Source organism: Ceratotherium simum, chromosome 11 (assembly GCF_057802395.1).
Source record: "Ceratotherium simum simum isolate JZ-2026a chromosome 11, ASM5780239v1, whole genome shotgun sequence".
Lineage (NCBI taxonomy): Eukaryota > Metazoa > Chordata > Mammalia > Perissodactyla > Rhinocerotidae > Ceratotherium > Ceratotherium simum.
The window spans coordinates 45012940-45032395 of NC_141910.1; the positions used below are offsets into that span (position 1 = coordinate 45012940).

The 19456-nt window shown below is 35.3% G+C and overlaps 1 protein-coding gene across 5 annotated transcripts in view; it reads left to right on the plus strand.

The window, feature by feature from the left end:
- HEATR5B (HEAT repeat containing 5B) overlaps nucleotides 1-19074 on the plus strand; it is a 102177-nt gene extending 83103 nt beyond the window's left edge. For 2 of the 5 annotated variants that reach the window (XM_004418142.3, XM_087436893.1), the window contains exons 31-36: nucleotides 400-544; nucleotides 1075-1341; nucleotides 2509-2733; nucleotides 9959-10110; nucleotides 11571-11784; nucleotides 18319-19074. In XM_004418142.3, coding sequence (XP_004418199.1) covers nucleotides 400-544; nucleotides 1075-1341; nucleotides 2509-2733; nucleotides 9959-10110; nucleotides 11571-11784; nucleotides 18319-18623 — 1308 coding nt within the window. In that variant the 3' untranslated portion in view covers nucleotides 18624-19074. The remainder of the gene's footprint in view (nucleotides 1-399; nucleotides 545-1074; nucleotides 1342-2508; nucleotides 2734-9958; nucleotides 10111-11570; nucleotides 11785-18318) is intronic. The other 3 variants (XM_087436894.1, XM_087436895.1, XM_087436896.1) reach the window with 3 other exon arrangements.
- Nucleotides 19075-19456: the final 382 nt, after the last annotated feature.

The following is a 19456-nucleotide window of genomic DNA, read 5'->3' on the forward strand; positions in this document are numbered from 1 at the left end:
TGATAGTTGCTCTCTGAGATGAATCAGAGAAGGATTTACCAGAAGTGCCTAGACTCTCTGGTAGACAATTCTTGGGTACTCAGCTTAGGTTGGAAATCATAAATTTTAGTGGCACTGGACTCGAGCAATACTGTTTACACCAAACAGAGGAAAGAAATAGGAGAATGATAATTTTTGAATGTAAAAGTTATTGAAATATGTAAATAATAATTTGTTGACTGAAAATATGTTGGGCTAAAATATGACTATTTCTCAAGATTGTTGCAATGTTCGTTACATAGTCCTATATATTAATTTTAGCTACCAAATTTATTTTTACATATTTTCTTAGATTTCATAATATAAATGTATCGTTTGCAATTACAATTAATTAAATTTCTCTGTATTAATTTATAATAGCTGATTGGTGTTGAGTTGCTGAATGTTTTGCACCGCCTGCTATTGACCTGGAATCCACCATCTGTCCAGCTGCTGGTTACTGGAGTTGTACAACAGATAGTAAGAGCCGCTCAGGATTATTTGCAAGAAAAAAGAAACACTCTAAGTAAGCACTAGAAATTACACTAACTTTGAAGTAGATCTTATTTGTACTCTAATTTTTTAAATATTAATGCCAGGAAGTTGTGTTTTTTTTTTGTGAGGAAGACCAGCCCTGACCTAACATCCGATGCCAATCCTCCTCTTTTTTTTTTTTTTTTTTTTTTTTGCTGAGGTGGACTGGCCCTGGGCTAACATCTGTGCCCATCTTCCTCTACTTTATATGGGACGCCACCACAGCATGGCTTAACAGGCAGTGTGGATCCGAACCGGCGAACCCCGGGCTGCCACAGCGGAGCACGCGCACTTAACCACCTGCGCCACCGGGCTGGCCCCCTGTCCTTTACTTTTAAGCAGAGGTCAATAAACAGAGTTTTAGTAAGGCAGAGAATTATTCTGAGAAAGACATGTGGCATTAGTTAGACATTTTGTTGTAAATTTTTTTGAGAGAACGTATCAAATATACTTGTCATGTTGTTTTGTCTACCATTCTTTATTTTTTTGCTGGAAATTTCACCAAATTTTCTTTTACCCAAGATGAAGATGATATGGAAAAAGAGTCCTGCCCTGTATTAGGAGAAGGAGGTGACAGTGGTGGTCTTATTCCTGGAAAATCTCTTGTGTTTGCTACCATGGAGCTGCTGATGTTCATTTTGGTACGGCATATGCCACATCTCAGTACCAAGATGTCAGACTCTCCAAGTCACGTAGCTACTAAAACCCAGCTGTCGGAAGAAAGTGCTCGTTTGGTGGCAGCCACAGTTACCATACTCTCTGACTTACCGTCGCTTTGTTCACCTGCTGGTACAGTATTGATCACTGTTTGGAAATGCATTATAGTACATTAGACAAAGATGAATTTTCCTTTGATTTTAAGCACTATTATGACTTATTTTTCCTCTTAAATCTCAAGTGTGAGAGGAGAAGTGGGTCTTTTTTAAGGGTTTATTTACCTTTGGGAGCCTAGAAAGTTGAAAGATTTAAAAGACCAAAAACTCAAGATGCTCTTTTCAGCTATATTTCAAACAAACTTCAGCAAGGAGATTGAACCACAGCTTGAGGGAAGACATTTGAATGTTAGCAGATATACGTAAGGTGGAATTATTAAACCCTTTCGTTTCTGATCTGGTTGTGACTCTTGAGCAACACTGACAAGCTAAAGAATGTCAAAGGAGAGTGACAGCCAACTCTAAGGAGCAACTAAAGAAAATATCGCTGAACAGATACTAGCTGTCTGTAGACACCTGAAGAACTATTCAATGGAAAAGTAGACTTTCCCTCTGTTTTGTCTAGAAGGTAGAAATAGTATCAGGAGACATAAATGAAAATTTCAGCTCAACACAAGCCTACAGATGTGAAAATAATGAATTCTCCATCACTGGAGCTTTGCAGGTAGACTGCAATGGCTGCATGTGAGTGGTGAGGGAGTCTTGCATTAAGTGGGAGATTGAATTCGATGACCTTAAAGTTCTTTCAGCTACGAATTCTAGGATTCCTTTATTTCTTCTTTGCTTACCTGTATAGTCTTTTCATTATTTTCCTGGTTTGGTTAGGCTGACTTTAATAAACTGAAGATTGATTACATGTCTTAGAATTGCTATGTGATTCATGATTCACCAAGTTACTCAGATACCTCTCAAAGTGTATGGCAGTGTTTTCCTATCTTCCTTTCTCATTTTCATTATGAAGGGCATGACATATTAAATAGGTGAAATATTAGAAGTAATAAAAACAAGGCTAGTTGGAAAAAGAAAGAAAATATTAATTCTATCTTCTTTGAAATAACTTGCCACTTTATTTTCTTTTTCAAACATTGAATTATAGTAATAGTTATGCAGTAAATTTTGTATAAAAACAAGGAAAAGAAATAATATTAAACCACAATCAATTATAAAAATATAAACAATTGAAACAACTATAATATGGGACCTGAAGTAGTTATGAGGTAATCTGATTTTGTTTTTATTTCAGGATGTATGACAATCTTGCCCACAATTCTGTTTTTAATTGCAAGAATATTGAAAGACACAGCAATAAAGTCTGCAGATAATCAAGTTCCTCCACCAGTCAGTGCAGCTCTTCAAGGGATTAAAAGTATTGTGACACTTTCAATGGCCAAAACGGAGGATACTCAGAAACAGTGGACAGCTCTAATTCGTAGCACTCTTGCGTGCATCCTGGAGTATTCTCAAGCAGGTAACCCAATCAGAGTTTAAAAATTTTAATCTGTTAGGATATCTGTTTCCCAATAACTAATTAATTGAATGAGCTTGTCAGAAAACTGCTGTATAACAATGAATCCACATAGGGAGGTGTTTTAGTCACATTTTTCAGATACAAACTATAATACCCCTGTCTGGACATTGACTCTAAATGCTCTTGTCTTAGCCCTGAAATATGCATTGGGAGGTCTTTCACCCCAAAAAAGGACAGAAAATTTTAGAAAATAGACCCAGAATTGAATTAACGTGTTAATATATTTGTTTGCTTCAGTTGTTTCTTCAATAAAAATAATAAAATAGGAGAGAAAGTTGAAGAAGTATCTGTTACTACCTCAGCATATCCTCAAATGTAACCACCATCTTGATTCTGATATGTTTCATTCCAGATATATCTGTATATATAAATAAATACACTTTCTATATTAATAAATCTAGGTCAGTTATGATAAATACATTATAGATTAGTAAATGTATATATGAATTACATATAAAGTGAGATAAATAACCATAAGCAATATATAGTATTTCTTTTTGTGTTTTTAAATTTACATAAGTAATATCATAATATTTCATTCTACCTTTAGTCTCTCACTTAAGAATATGTTTTTTTGGGAGCTATTAATGTGTACATATAAAACTCTCATTCTTTTTAACTCCTATACAGTTCTCCATCACATGTATTTATGAGTTATTATTCATTCTCCTGTCAATGGATATTTTTGCTGTTTCAGATTTTTTCCAATTATAAAAATTGCTTCAGTGAACATCTTTATAAATTTCTCATGCACATGTGCTATGAGCTTGTCTAGAGTGTACTTCTGAGAAATGGAATTGTGGCACATTTTAATTTTAATTTTATCAGACGTGGCCAAATTGCTCTCCAAAGTAGCTATATGAATTTACACTCCTACCAGCAGTGTATTATAATCTGTTTCTCCACATCCTCACTAGTACTTGGTATTTCAGACTTAAATTTTGCTATCTGATAGGTATAACATACTATCTTATTGTTTTAATTTGCATTTCTCATTTTCCTAGTGAGTATAAGCATTTTTCATGTTTGTGTTTAATTTTTGGGAAATGCTTATTCACATTTTTGTCCATTTTTCTTCTGTGTTTGACTTTTTCTTTCATTTTATTTCTGTTGTAAAGAAAATGTCAAAGGACTGAAAACAAAGAATAATAATTAAAGGTTTTCCGTATCACCTATTAAGACATTTCCACACTGAAACTGTGAAACTGTGGAGTGGGCCCAAGAATCAACAGATAGGGCAATGAAACAGAACAGATTGCTTTAAAACAGACATTCATCCACATGAGAATATAATACATGTTAAAGGCGCATTCATTATTCTTCAGATGGTTTATATCAATTAGCTGTTTGAGATATCAGTTCCAGTTAGGCCCTCACCTCATACTGTGACTCAAAGTAAATACCAGATAAATTAAAATGATAATGTAAAATTTTAAAAATAGTTAAACAAAGAAAATATAGGTAAATCTTTTATGTAAGAATAGCAAAAAGTATAAGTCATTGGAAAATATCAATGTATTGGGCTATATAGAAATTAACTTCTACTTGTCAAAACATCTTACATTAAAAGGTAGCTAAAAAAAACGCTGCAAAACTGACAATAATATTTGTCAGTGTAATATCATTTATGTACAAAGAAGTCTTATAAGAAAAACACTTAACACCCCAGTAGCAGAAAGAAGAAAGGAAAGAACACACATTAGTTAAAAGGAAGTAGAGATGACCACCAAGCATATAAAAAAATCAGCCACATTGTTATATAAGCAAGGAAACACAAACAAAAAAAAGTAATATAACTTTTTACCTATAAAGCTGATTTTTTAAAAAAATGTGATGATGTATAGCTGGAATTGGTACAAGGAGAACATTTTAATACTTTGCTGAAGGGAGTTTAAAGTGGTTTAAACTTTCGGGGAATCAGTTCTGCAAAATGTACAAAGAGCTTTTAAGAATTTATACTCTTTAACCTTATTGATCAAAAAATTATGTTCAAGGTTTCTATCACAGTCTATTTTACAATAATGAAAATATGTGATAAATATAACTACCTGGCAGTGGGAAAAAATTATAAAATATATGATGGTATATTCATTTGGATTATATATCCATTATATCTATTAAAAATCATGTTTATAAATAACTATATATAAAAAGACTAACCCAAACCAAAAGAAATTAAACCAAAACCTAGAAATTAAACGTAAACTATCACTGGATGGTAGAATTACAAGTTTTATTTTCTTTCCTATACCCTTTTAATAATTTAAACAATGACCATGTGTTACTTTTATTATCTGAATTTTTTTTTAATGTTAATTATTTGGAAAGGAAAACTTTAAATAGTTTTATTTATGTTACTAAAACTTTTTTCATGAGTTAATATTTTTTTTTATTTATTTATTTTTTGTGAGGAAGATCAGCCCTGTGCTAACATCTGCCAATCCTCCTCTTTTTTGCTGAGGAAGACTGGCCCTGGGCTAACATCCATGCCCATCCTCCTCCACTTTTTATGGGACGCCGCCACAGCATGGTTTGCCAAGTGGTGTGTCGGTGAGCACCCGGGATCCGAACCGGCGAACCCTGGGCCGCCGCAGCAGAGCGTGAGCACTTAACCGCTTGCGCCACCAGGCCAGCCCCCAATATTTTGTTTTTTAAGGTAAATTTTTAACAAACTAAAGAAACATTAAATGCCATATACGTATGTAAATACAACATTTACATATGTATATAAGTGTATGTGTGTAGATAGATATGAATAACAAGAAAAAGAAATAGTTAATAATTTGTTTAAAAAAATTTTTTATTTTTAATTTTCATGTGAGAGAGTCCATAGTGAATAATCATATATTTTTTAAATTGTCAATTATAAGGGAAGGTTTTGATATTTTATCAATATAGTTCATTCATATTAGATGAATTTGAGGTTATGATAAGAGAATTAACTTGCCTAAGATATTCTGTACAGAATTAATTCTCAGGAGACACAGTCAATATGAAGTTGGGATCAAGACCACAGGTGTATTTGTATAGTATTTGTATGCAAGGCAAGCAGAATCCCTCACCTTACAAGAAAAGTTTTGTAATAGAAAATTTCCATTATGGAAATCATATTTCCTATTACAAAATCTGAGACTTCTGCTTAAAAAAAAGTGTGTATGTATATACAGGAACACACACACACACACATTAATCTCCTTGGATGTAATGAATCACTCTTTTTTTTTAATTGAGGTCATAATAGTTTATAACATTGTGAAATTGCAGTTGTACATTATTATTTGTCAGTCACCATATAAATGTGCCCCTTCACCCCTTGTGCCCAGCCCTCAACCCACTTCCCCCTGGTAACCACCAAACTGTTCTCTCTGTCCGTGTGTTAGTTTATTTTCCACATATGAGTGAAATCCTACAGTGTTTGTCTTTCTCTGTCTGGCTTATTTTGCTTAACATAATACCCTCAAGGTCCATCCATGTTGTTGTGAACGGGACGATTTTGTCTTTTTTTATGGCTGAGTAGTATTCCATTGTATATATATACCACATCTTCTTTATCCAATCATCAGTTGATGGACACTTGGGTTGCTTCCACTTCTTGGCTATAGTGAATAATGCTGCAGTGAACAAAGTGGGTGCGTTAAGTCTTTTCGGATTGTTGATTTCAAGTTCTGTGGATAAATACTCAGTAGTGGGATAGCTGGGTCATATGGAATTTCTGTTTTTAATTTTTTGAGGAATCTCCATACTGTTTTCCATAGAGTCTGCACCGGTTTGCATTCCCACCAGCAGTGTATGAGAGTTCCCTTTTCTCCATGACCTCTCCAACATTTGTTATTTTTTGTCTTGGTGATTATAGCCATTCTAATGGGTGTAAGGTGATATCTTAGTGTAGTTTTGATTTGCTTTTCCCTGATGATTAGTGATGTTGAACATCTTTTCATGTGCCTATTGGCCATCTGTATATCTTCTTTGGAAAAATGTCTGTTTGTAACTTCTGCCCATTTTTTTTTCTTAATAATTTTATTTATTTATTTTTTTCCCCCAAAGCCCCAGTAGATAGTTGTATGTCATAGTTGCACATCCTTCTAGTTGCTGTACGTGGGACTCAGCCTCAGCATGGCTGGAGAAGCGGTGCATCAGTGCACGCCCAGGATCCGAACCCAGTCTGCCAGCAGCAGAGCGCGCGCACTTAACCGCTAAGCTGTGGGGCTGGCCCATGCCCATTTTTTGATTGGGTTGTTTGTTTTCTTGTTGTTGAGTTGTGTAAGTTCTTTATATGTTATGGAGATTAACCCTTTGTTGGTGAATCACTCTTAAGATTGCTGTAATTTTTTTCCATTTTTAAAACTTTCAATTTTGAAATAGATTTCAAACTTTAAGAAAAATTAGAAGACTAGCATAGTGAACTCCAGTATACTCTTCTCCTAGAATTCACCAATTGTTAATATTTTGCCACGTTTTATTACTCTATAACCCACATATTATTATTGTTATTGTCTCTGTTATTAATTTGGCTGAACCATTTGAGAAAACACTAAAGTCATCATGACTCTTTACTCCTAAATACTTCGTAGATATCCTAAGAACAAGAACATTGTCTTACATAACCGCAGAAGAATGATCAAATTAGGCAATTTAACATTGATACAGTGCTATTATTGTTCATATGCAAATTTCGCCCATTGTCCTAATAATGACTTTCATAGAACTTTTTTCTTTTTATCTAGGATACAGTCCAGAATCATGCATTATGTTTAGTTGTCATAGTGCTTTAGTCTTCTTTAATCTAAGGCCTTTATCTTTCATGACATTAATATTTTTTAAGAGTACAGGCCATCTCTTTTATAGAAGGTTCTTCAATTTAGAATTGTCTGGTCTGTTTTCTCATGATTAGATTCAGGTTATGCATTTTTGACAGGAATACTACCTGAGAATTGTTATGTCTTTCTCAGTGCGTCATATAAGGAGGCATGTAATGTTGCTTTGTCCCATTTTGGGGAATCTTAACTTTAATAACTTGATTTAAAATGGTGTCTGGGGCCAGCCCCGTGGCGCAAGTGGTTAGGTGCGCGCGCTCCGCTGCGGCGGCCTAGGGTTCGCCAGTTCGGGTCCCACGCGAGCACCGACGCACCACTTGGCGGGCCATGCTGTGGTGGCATCCCATATAAAGTGGAGGAAGATGGGCATGGATGTTAGCCCAGGGCCAGTCTTCCTCATCAAAAAGAGGAGGATTGGCAGATGTTAGCACAGGGCTGATCTTCCTCACAAAATAAATAAATAAATAAATAAAATGGTGCCTGACATGTTTCTCCACTATAAAGTTGACATTTTTCCCTTTTGTAATTAATAAAGAATTTGTAGGGGGATACTTTGAGACTAGGTCAATTATCTGTTCCCCTTAAAGCTTTCACTCAGTGGATCCGAACCCGGCCACCAGTAGCGGAGCGTGCACACTTAACCTCTAAGCCACTGGCCGTCCCATCTTTGCCCTCCTTTTATTATTTACTTATATGTTTATTTATTTGTTACTGTCAGTACAGACTCATGATTATTTTTTTAATTCAGTGGGTCCATTACTGTCATTTTGACGTGTCCTTATTATTTCTTGAGCAGCACTTCCTTTACTTTCTGGCACCAAGATGTAGCAGACTCATCTTGTTTTTTCCCTATTACTCTTCTGGAATCAGTCACTTCTCCAAAAAGCCCTGCTTCCTTTTAGTAGAGAATGATATTTTGATGCCAAATCTTAAAATCACAATTTTAAAATATTATTTTAATTTTCTGACAAAAAATTGCTTGCAATGTCACAAACTCCGAGTTAGAGGTTGTTCTCATTTCACCTAGAATAATATTCCTACTACAGAGGTCTCAGGTTTTTAATATGTATGACTTAAGTGATTGTAGATTGGCTAAATCCTTTGAATTTTACATCTCTTTTTTTTTTCCTTTATGTTAAGGTAATGGACTTATTCTCAGTTATTGTTCTTAGCCCATTCTATTTTACAAAATCGTTCCATTTGCAACAACATGGGTGGGCCTGGAGGGTATTATGTTAAGTGAAATAAGCCAGAAAGAGAAAGACAAACACTGTATGATCTCACTCATATGTGGAATATAAACCAACACATGGACAGAGAAAACTGGACTGTGGTTACCAGGGGCAGTGGGGGTGGGGGGTGAGCACAAGGGGTGAAGGGAGTCATATATATGGTGATGGACAAACAAAAATGTACAACCCAAAATTTCACAATGTTAGAAACCATCAAAACATCAATAAAAAAAAAAAAAAGTTGGTATCCTCATCATGAGATAATGTTAGTATATCAAATATATATGTTCATAATCCTGATAAAGTACTGATTATCATTGGGTATTTGTATTTGACAAATTAGCCCAAATTCACATAAAGAATATGCAACTGTGGAAGAAATGGTTATCACAACATCGTTTGAGTCTCTTATTTTATGTGTTCAATAGTATTGTTCTTTAGAATAAAGGTACATATTTGCTGTATTTCTAATTACATACTATATTTCTGTTAGGTTTAAGTTGTATCTATTCCTGAATAAATGATTGCAATAGCAAGAAAGTCTTTAAAATTATGAGAATGCTGTCTTCAGGAAATTGTGCAAGATTTTTTTGTTTATGGCTGTATAGAATTTATAGGTTTCATATTTACTAAATGGAAAGGTGATGTCACTAAGGAAGTCTACTCTGGATTTTTAAATTACCTAGAATATTTTAGCATAATCATTTAACGTTGTTGAAAGGAGAGTGTTTGGAAATTTTTGATCAGTCTAAATTCCAAAGAAGTTAAATGACTTTTAATTTTATATTTCCATGTTATCTTTCATATTTAAATTTGTTTCCCATATTAGAGTTCTTATTAGGATTTATGCTTGAATTTTTTTCAATTAATATTGTACCGTCAAGGAGAAAAGACTTAAATACAGAGATTTCTAATCAAGTATCCCTGTTTCCTCAGTAGTAGAGGAGTTCTAATCATAAAGTTGTTTATGGACTGTATTAGAATAAAGTCACATTGCTCTAAATGTTGTTGGGGATGGAGAGGATTATTGTTCAAGATTAAAATTCTAAAACATTTTAGAAAGAGCACGTTGCTTTCCTTTTTCATATAGTTCAGTATTTCATTATTCACATATTTCAGAAGATTCTATGCCAGCGCCTGATGAAGTCAGCATGTTAACAGCAATTGCACTCCTCCTGTGGTCTGCTAGTAGTGAAATAATAGGAGTCCAGTCATTACAGAACGGCTGCATGAACAGATTTAAAAATGCATTAAATTCATCTGACCCGTGGGTAAGTTACGCTTAGAACAATTAAACATAGAAGTAAACATTCCACTTTATCAGGAAAATTTCAGATTGATTCATTAAAATGTGTGATACATCAAATGAAAACCTAAGTATTTGCTAGGTGGCTTTTAAATAGAAACACTGGAGAAGATCACTGGTTTAAGCACTAGGAGAGACACCTGTGTATGTTTATTTACATATGCAGAAATTCTCCAGTATCTAAAATATTTCATTAACCCTAGTGTATATTGGTAGAGACTTTACATGAGTCCGATTATACTTTCCACCATTTACTTAATGACATCAAGGGCATTAAAGAATAAATATATATTATTACATGTTTTAATAAACCTATTGGAAACTCTAGCTTTTCTAGCAAGTAAATTTTATTGTTTTACAATGTCAAAGTCTAAACTGATGATTCTCAAAGCTGCTGCACAGCAGAAAAAGAGCAATTTAGTAACATCTACCTCTCTCTTCCTAAATCAGCATTTCCAGATCTGTGGCCCAGAGATCTGTATTTTAAAAACACTCCCCAGGGGCCAGCCCTGTGTTGTAGTGGTGAAGTTTGGGGTACTCTGCGTTGGCTGACCAGGTTCGAGGGTTTGGATCCTGAGTGTGGACCTATACCACTCGTCAGCCACGCTGTGGTGGCGACCCACATATAAAGGAGAAGATTGGCACAGATGTTAGCTCAGGGCTAATCTTCCTCAAGTGAAAAAAAAAAACGAGAATGATTGGCAACAGATGTTAGCTCAGGGCTAATCTTCCTCAGCAAAAAAAAAAAAAAAAAACACCATTCCCCAGGTATTTCTTATGTCCAGTGATGTTTGGCACCTTTTCTTCTACCAAAGCACTGAAACAGTTTTTTTCTACTATTTGTCCCATATGTTGATGGACCTTCCATTCTCCTTCCTTTCTTTTTTTTTTTTTTTTTGGTTACTGATGTGAAATCTTTCTAATCTAAGTGGAGTCACTGAGACTACTTTCTAGGCCTAAAACACTTAAGTTGGTGTAAGTAGTCATTTCCAGGGAATCCAAATGGATTTGAGGTGTCTAAAGCAATGTATTTTTATAGCTTTGTTTGACGTGATTCAAATATTAGCCTTCCTTACTAGATGTGGTAGGTTAAAGTGGGAAGGTAATTGTAACTTAAAGAAAGAATTAAAAACAGAAATTAGAATTCTGGTTTTTAACTTCTTACACACTATGGAAATAAATTATATAAGCATGGTAATTTGGCAGTTAACATAAAGAATATTTGATTAATTTCTTTTCAGTTAGTTTTAGGTAGTTAGCTTATTGGAATTTTCATTACTCCATTTCTATAAATAGAAAAAGGCGTTGATTCATCCCACATTTCTATTTTCATCCTGCAGTATCAATTCTTTTCAGTATATATTAAGATGCAATGTGATTGTAGAGCAAATAACTATTAATTAATAAAATGATTTTCTTATATAGGTTCAAGCCAAATGCTACCAGCTTCTCCTCTCAGTCTTCCAACATTCCAATCGTGCCCTTTCAACTCCCTATATCCATTCATTAGCTCCAATAGTGGTTGAAAAGCTAAAGGCTGTTGAAAGAAACAGACCAGCCAGTAACACAGAGCTTTTAGCTGTTCAAGAAGGAATCAAAGTTCTTGAAACATTGGTTGCTCTTGGGGAAGAACAGAACAGTAAGTATTTTCTTTTAAAAAGCCGCTAGTCTAAAATGAATATCTGGGGGCCGGCCTGGTGGTGCAAGCGGTTAAGTACGTGCACTCCGCTGTAGCCCCCCGGGGTTCGCCGGTTCGGATCCCGGGCACGCACCGACGCACCATTTGGCAAGCCATGCTGTGGCGGCGTCCCATATAAAGTGGAGGAAGATGGGCATGGATGTCAGCTCAGGGCCAGTCTTCCTCAGCCAAAAAAAAAAAGAGGAGGATTGGCAGATGTTAGCACAGGGCTGATCTCCTCACAAAAAAAAAAAAAAAAAAAAATCTGTATTATATATAAATCTTATTTGTTATTAGACATAGGCCATTGCAACAGTAAGTTTACTAAGGAGTGGGTACTATCTGAAAGATTAATGTTTTTGAAGATTTTATTTATTTATTTTTTCCCCCCAAAGCCCCAGTAGATAGTTGTGTGTCATAGCTGCACATCCTTCTAGTTGCTGTATGTGGGACGCGGCCTCAGCATGGCCGGAGAAGCAGCGCGCCGGTGGGAGCCCGGGATCCGAACTCGGGTCGCCAGCAGTGGAGCGCGCTCACTTAACCACCAAGCCACGGGGCCGGCCCAGATTAATGTTTTTGCTTATGCTACTAACAATGTATTGAGTTGATGTATGTTTATTTTTTATGAGCAAGAGGTTACTATAAATTACCGATGGCATTTCAACAGAGTGATATTTTTATTTTCTAGGAATGTACTCTTTAAGAACTAGGAAAAATATGGATCTTTAATAGATTTTTAAAAGTAATACATTCTGGGCCAGCCCCGTGGCTTAGTGGTTAAGTGTGCGCGCTCCGCTGCTGGCGGCCCGGGTTCGGATCCCGGGCGCGCACCGATGCACCGCTTCTCCGGCCATGCTGAGGCCGCGTCCCACATACAGCAGCTAGAAGGATGTGCAGCTATGACGTACAACTGTGTACTGGGGCTTTGGGGGGAAAAAATAAATAAATAAAAATCTTTAAAAGTAATACATTCTGGTATTCATAATAGAGGTATAAAAGCTTTATACCAAATAGGACCAGATTAGTGTTAATACCAAACATCATTATTAAAATACCTCAAAATTTGAAACTGTAAAATTATTATTTTTTTTTTTTAAAGATTTTATTTATTTTATTTTTTCCCCCCAAAGCCCCAGTAGATAGTTGTATGTCATAGCTGCACATCCTTCTAGTTGCTGTATGTGGGACTCGGCCTCAGGATGGACAGAGAAGTGGTGCCTCGATGCGCACCCGGGATCCGAACCCGGGCCGCCAGCATCGCAGCGCACGCACTTAACCACCAAGCCACAGGGCCGGCCCTATTTTTTTTATTTAATGAAAAACTGCCACATACATCCATTTAATGAGAGACTTATGCACCTTAATATCTGCTCTTCTTTATTCTCTGCTTAAGTCTTGATTTCATCACAATCTAAAATTTGTCTTTTAAAAAGTGATTTTTTTCTGTGTGTGTGTGAGGAAGATCGGCCCTGACCTAACATCTGCCAATCCTCCTCTTTTTTTGCTGAGGAAGACTGGCCCTGGGCTCACATCCGTGCCCATCTTCCTCCACTTTATATGGGACGCAGGCACAGCATGGCTTGACAAGCAGTGCGTTGGTGCGCGCCCGGGATCCGAACCAGCGAACCCCGGGCTGCTGCAGCAGAGCGCGCGCACTTAACCGCTTGTGCCACTGGGCCAGCCCCAAAAAAGTGATTTTTAATTGTTGCAGAAAGACTATACTTTTTAAACTAATACTTTGTGACTGAATGTTAAATTGTTTCCAATTTTTCAAGATCATAAATAACTGAGATGAGTATCCTTATACAGAAACCTTTGCACACATTTTTTATTATTTCTATCAGATAAATTTCTAAAAGTGAAATTACTGAGTCGAAGGAAATGCACATTTTTAAGGCTTTTACTATATATTGCCAGGTTACGCTCCAGATACAAATTATATCCATTTTTCTATCATAAATTTTTTCCTCTTCCCTTGAAAAAATTTCACACGAAATTGGTAAGGTAGTAGAGATTTTTAAAAAGCTATTGCAATAGCTTCCTTATAAAATAATAATCCAGAACTACGATAATGGAAGAGAAGAATGCAGAGGTGATTATTAAAAAAAAAATTTGATTTGACTTGCTGAGTAACTGTTTATAGGGAGCAAGAGAAAGAGAAAGCCAGATATTACTGTGTTATTTGGAAGAAGCGTGGAAGCAGTGTCAAAATTAGAAAAGTCAGGAAGAAGGGCTGTTTGGGGGGAGCTGATAAGTTTAGTTGAAATTAGATATTAATAGATTATTTGGGTAGAAATGTTATGACTGACATCATGGCCTATGTTTGGTAACTCAACATAATTTTCTCTTTATTTCTATTTTACTCACTGTAAACTCCATAAAGATGATGACTAATTCTTCCTCATTTTGTAATCCTAGCACTGAGCTTATTGCCTTTTGCAGAGTCAGTATTTTTAATATGTTTGAGTTGAGTTGACTCTTGGGATCAATTCCTTTTAACAGCAAGAACATGTTTATGTATTATTTGTGAAATTAAATATAGTTTAATAGTTAACTAGACTTCAACAATGTCCATAAAATAAATAACACTTTTATTTTCCAAATGAGTTAATTAATTTAAGGTATGAAATAACCAAAGCACTGTACTTTCCACTCTTCAGCCAGACCAATTTGTAGTATTAAGTATTAGTGAGTTATATCAGCATTAAGCACCATTCATTTTTTGAAGAACTGCTTTGCTCAGATAACACGTTTTGTACTACAGCAAGACTTTTAAGAGGTAGACTAAGCAATTGGCATTTTTGTAAAACTAAATCTAATAATATTTCAATAATTATTAAAACTAATACTTAATACTATAATATATAGTTATTTACATATATATTATACAATATATAGTAAGTTATACTTAACACTAATATATAGTCATATAAAATATAGTAATATGATTGTAAGAGGGTAAATTTTCAGCTTTTAAATTTGTTTTATTACTCAACTTTTTTCACATCAGTTACAAATGTTAATTTTTTATTTTAACTTTACAGTATCCATTATAAGAAAAAAAATGGTTTTGTACATGCGAAGCTTTCCTTTACAACTTGCCAACACACACATAAAACTATTTGTAGGGAAAAAATTACAGTATCCATTATAGAAACAGGCAGTGAATGTTTTCTCATCCAACATGACCAAGGTTAGAAGCTAAAAACGTTGGAATTATATTTGACTCTTTTTTTTTTTTTTTTTCGGTGAGGAAGATCAGCCCTGAGCTAACATCCATGCTAATCCTCCTCTTTTTGCTGAGGAAGACTGGCTTTGAGCTAACATCTATTGCCAATCCTCCTTCTTTTTTTTCCCCCAAAGCCCCAGTAGATAGTTGTATGTCATAGTTGCACATCCCTCTAGTTGCTGTATGTGGGACGCGGCCTCAGCATGGCCGGAGAAGCGGTGTGTCGGTGTGTGCCCGGGATCCGAACCCAGGCCACCAGTAGCAGAGCGGGAGCACTTAACCGCTAAGCCATGGGGCCGGCCCTATATTTGACTCTTAACTCTTGTTCATCGTCTTGATTCAATCTGTTACTCAAAATTTGTCCTATTTCTTTTTGAAACTTCTCTAAGATTCGAGAGAAACTTGCTTCCTATTCTTGTATCTAATCATCTCATAAATACATAACGGTAATAGTTTCCTAGCAGATGTTCCCCATCAAATTTACATAAAACAATTTTCTCTCTCCCTTGTTTAAGAATTTCAAGTAGTCTCCTATTGCATCGTCTGAATATCTTTGCTCAGTTTTCAAAACTTACTCTGCTCCCCAGTGTGTACCTGCTGACCTGACCAGACCAGTTTTCTCATGCTGCCCATTTTAATCTCTGTTCATTGTCCATGCTATTTTCGCTCTCATCAGGTGTTTTCCTCCTCTCCTTTCTTCTTATACTAATCTACTAAACCTACGTCAGCTCTCATTTCTTTAAGAAATGTTGCCCAATTACTCAGCTCACTCTGATCTTTCGATTCACACGGTTTCTGTGGTGGTTATAATCAACCTTATCTTATGGCCTTGCAATTTTAAAATAATCACTAAAACTATAAAATCCAAAAGTATTCCTCAGCTTTGTGAATCTTTTGATGAACTCCACATCTCAAATACTAACTATAGGTTTTTAGCACTTAGTTCTCTAATTGTTCTAATTTAGTACTTAGTTTTCTAATTGTTCTAGTTTAGCACTTAGTTCCCTGATTGCTGTGTACTCTTTTCAACTAGGTAATAAAAAGCATTAGGTAGAGACGAATTATGTATTTCCTAAAATGCTTAGCACATTTCTAAATACTTGATGGGTATTTAAATAATTTATAATATATTTTTCTAATTCATTATATTTTAAAACTTAAAACCAAAACCTTACCTTTAACCTGCTGTTGAAAACCTCTTCTGCTTTAGTAAGCATAATGTACTGAAGATAATTTCATATTTATTTAATAAATCACTATTATATTTTCATTATGAAAGTTCTTATACAGTAATATTGAAAATATTGGAAATTGAGCTAAATCTAGTAGATTGGAGGATTTACTTGGGACTTTTACAATACCAACTTGTTCCCTTCTTTTTTCTGAAATTTTAATATAGAAAAAATCCAATTAATTGAAAACTTCCAAGTGGTTTCCAAGGGAAAGGGAAGGTATGTGTTGGTTCATTCATTCAACAAACAGTAATTGAGTGCCTGCTATGCACCAGGTACTGTTCTAGGCTTTGAGAATTCAGTGTGAAATAAAACACACAAAGGTCCCTGCTCTCATGGAGCTTACATTCTAGTGGGAAAACAGACAATGAACACCCTCCTCCACAAATATGTCTGTATCTATTTTATATATGGATATAAAATTTGTGTATAGATATATATTTGTAGATGTATTTATATACAATTTTATATAGACATGAAAATGGATATAACTATATTAATTTTAGTTGTAGATATAAGAGTGAGATGCAGAAACTGATAGGTGCTATGGAGAAAAATGCAACCAGGAAAGAGGAAGCTTAAGGCCAGAGTGGGATTGGGGTTCTGGAAAGGCTTCACTGATTGTCATCACTGTCTTTGATGTCATCTCTGAGTGTTATATCCCACGTTCTGTGTCAGATGCTTCCTGCTCCCCTACAGCCTGGGCTTTAATCTTATCTATTGTCATTCTACAAAAATTAACTAATTAAACGCAGAGAAAGTATTCTCAATGTTGATTATAAGATACATATATACACATACATATATGTGATTACTTTTTTTTTTAGAAAAATATGAGTTTAAATGAAATTTATATTCCAGGATGGAGTAGTTAATATGGGAAGACAAAGAGACTAGTAAAAGGAAATTAAGCCTCCAAATAAAATTTTTTTTAAGGGCTTGGAATTTATGTCAGCCAGACATGGGTTCTAATTTTTTTGTGAGGAAGATTAGCCCTGAGCTAACATCCGATGCCAATCCTCCTCTTTTTGCTGAGCAAGATTGGCCCTGGGCTAACATCTGTGCCTATCTTCCTCTACTTTATATGGGACGCCGCCACAGCATGGCTTGACATGGGGTGTGCATTGGTGCGCGCCTGTGATCCGCACCTGCAAACTCCCGGCCGCCGCAGTGGAGCACGCGCACTTAACCACTGCGCCACTGGGCCAGCCCAGAGTTCTTGTTTTTTAACTCTAAGTTTATTCCCTTATTTATGAGGGAATTTTCTCTCACTTACTGTGGGTTTTGGGGGATGATGAAATGGGAAAGAGTTGTATGTCTATTTTAAAAAGAAAGAAATACCGAGTTTTAGTTAAATAATAGTAAATAGATGCTGTTCAGGTTTCTGTTTCCTACTCCAATCTCTCCATTCTGGAATGCCCTTAAAAATTTCATAATCTTGGGGCCGGCTGGTGGCACAGCGGTTAAGTGTGAGCACTCTGCTGCGGTGGCCCAGGGTTTGCAGGTTCAGATCCCGGGCATGAACCGACACACCACTTGTCAAGCCATGCTGTGGCAGCGTCCCATATAAAGTAGAGGAAGATGGTCACAGATGGTAGCCCAGGGCCAATCTTCCTCAGCGAAAAGAGGAGGATTGGCATTGGATGTTAGCTCAGGGCTAGTCTTCCTCACCAAAAAAAAAAAAAAATTCATAATCTTACTCACAAAATACATTCTACCAGATGGCAGTTGTAAAGTGTTTATTCCTTTTTAACCGTTTAGCCAGTATTTTTTTTAATAAATAAAATAAATTAATGTAAATGTAAAATACACAATCTTAATAAACCTGGTTTCCAACCCTAACATAGCTTGAGCATTTAGTAAATATTTAATATTGATTATGTGTTATCATTGAGATCTAAAATAGATTGTGCGTGTTTACTTATATTTTATTATAATTCAGACTACTGTGGTAATTGCCTAGTTTTTAAACTAAAGTTTATTGTAATTTTCAGATTCGTGATCATCTTCAGACTTTATCTTTGTTGTTTGCAGGAGTCCAGTTACTTGCTCTTTTAGTTCCCACTTTGATCTCTTACCTGCTGGATGAAAATTCTTTTGCCTCGGCAAGCACAGCTTCTAAAGATCTTCATGAGTTTGCACTCCAGAATTTAATGCATATTGGACCTCTGTATCCACATGCTTTCAAGACAGTAATGGGAGCAGCTCCTGAGTTGAAAGTACGTTTGGAAACTGCCGTCCGAGCAAGTCAAGCCAGTAAAGCTAAAGCTGCCGCCAGGCAGCCGACCCCTACTGTACATTCGGCACCAACAATTAAGCTAAAAACAAGTTTTTTTTAATTTACCATTCCATTCATTTTTTTTTATATTATCAAGTGGCACCTAATTAGCGATAGCCACTGAATCGTTCCAGCCCATAGGGTCTACTTTATTTGTATATTGGTATTGTATGTTTCCAAGTAGGTTAAGTGAAATAATGTTCACGCTGCCTTCTGACTTTGAAGGAGTGATTTTTTTTTTTTTAATCATGTGGTGATTGTGCTTTCATTTTTCTCCTACTAATATTTGTCTTTTATTAATTAATTTATTTTTAAATACGAGCCATAGTCTTTTAAATTCAAATGCAAAAAAAAAAACAATTGTATCATGTAGTTGGGCAGCCTATTGATATTGTCATGAAAAAATTTAATTGAAAAACAAGCAGAATTTTAATTTTGAAATAACCAAAATAATGGAAAGTGTCTGTTTCGTGGTGTATATAATATGAATAAAGTCACATTTTCTTAGCATTTCTCAAAATGTCCTTACCTTTCTGATAGATATTTTACTTTCATATTAGATTACTAAATTATGCTTGTGTGTATTTTAGTTGTTAACTGAATTAAAGCTCTCATTTAAAGGTCCATTAAAATGTTTCAAATGTGGAATAATGTTCTGGTTTTTTTAATGGCTAAAATTTGGCCTCAGTTATGTTTTGTAATTACAGAGCCTTGAGTTCTGGCTATGATGGTTAGTTTCGTTCATCAAATATTTATTGAGTGCCTACTGTGTATAAGGCATCAAGCTGAGTGCTTCAGGGCATTACAAAAATGAATTAGTCATAATTACCGTTATGCCAGTCTCTCACGCAATGGGAATTTTACCACGTCAAATAGATAATTGGTGAAATGAAT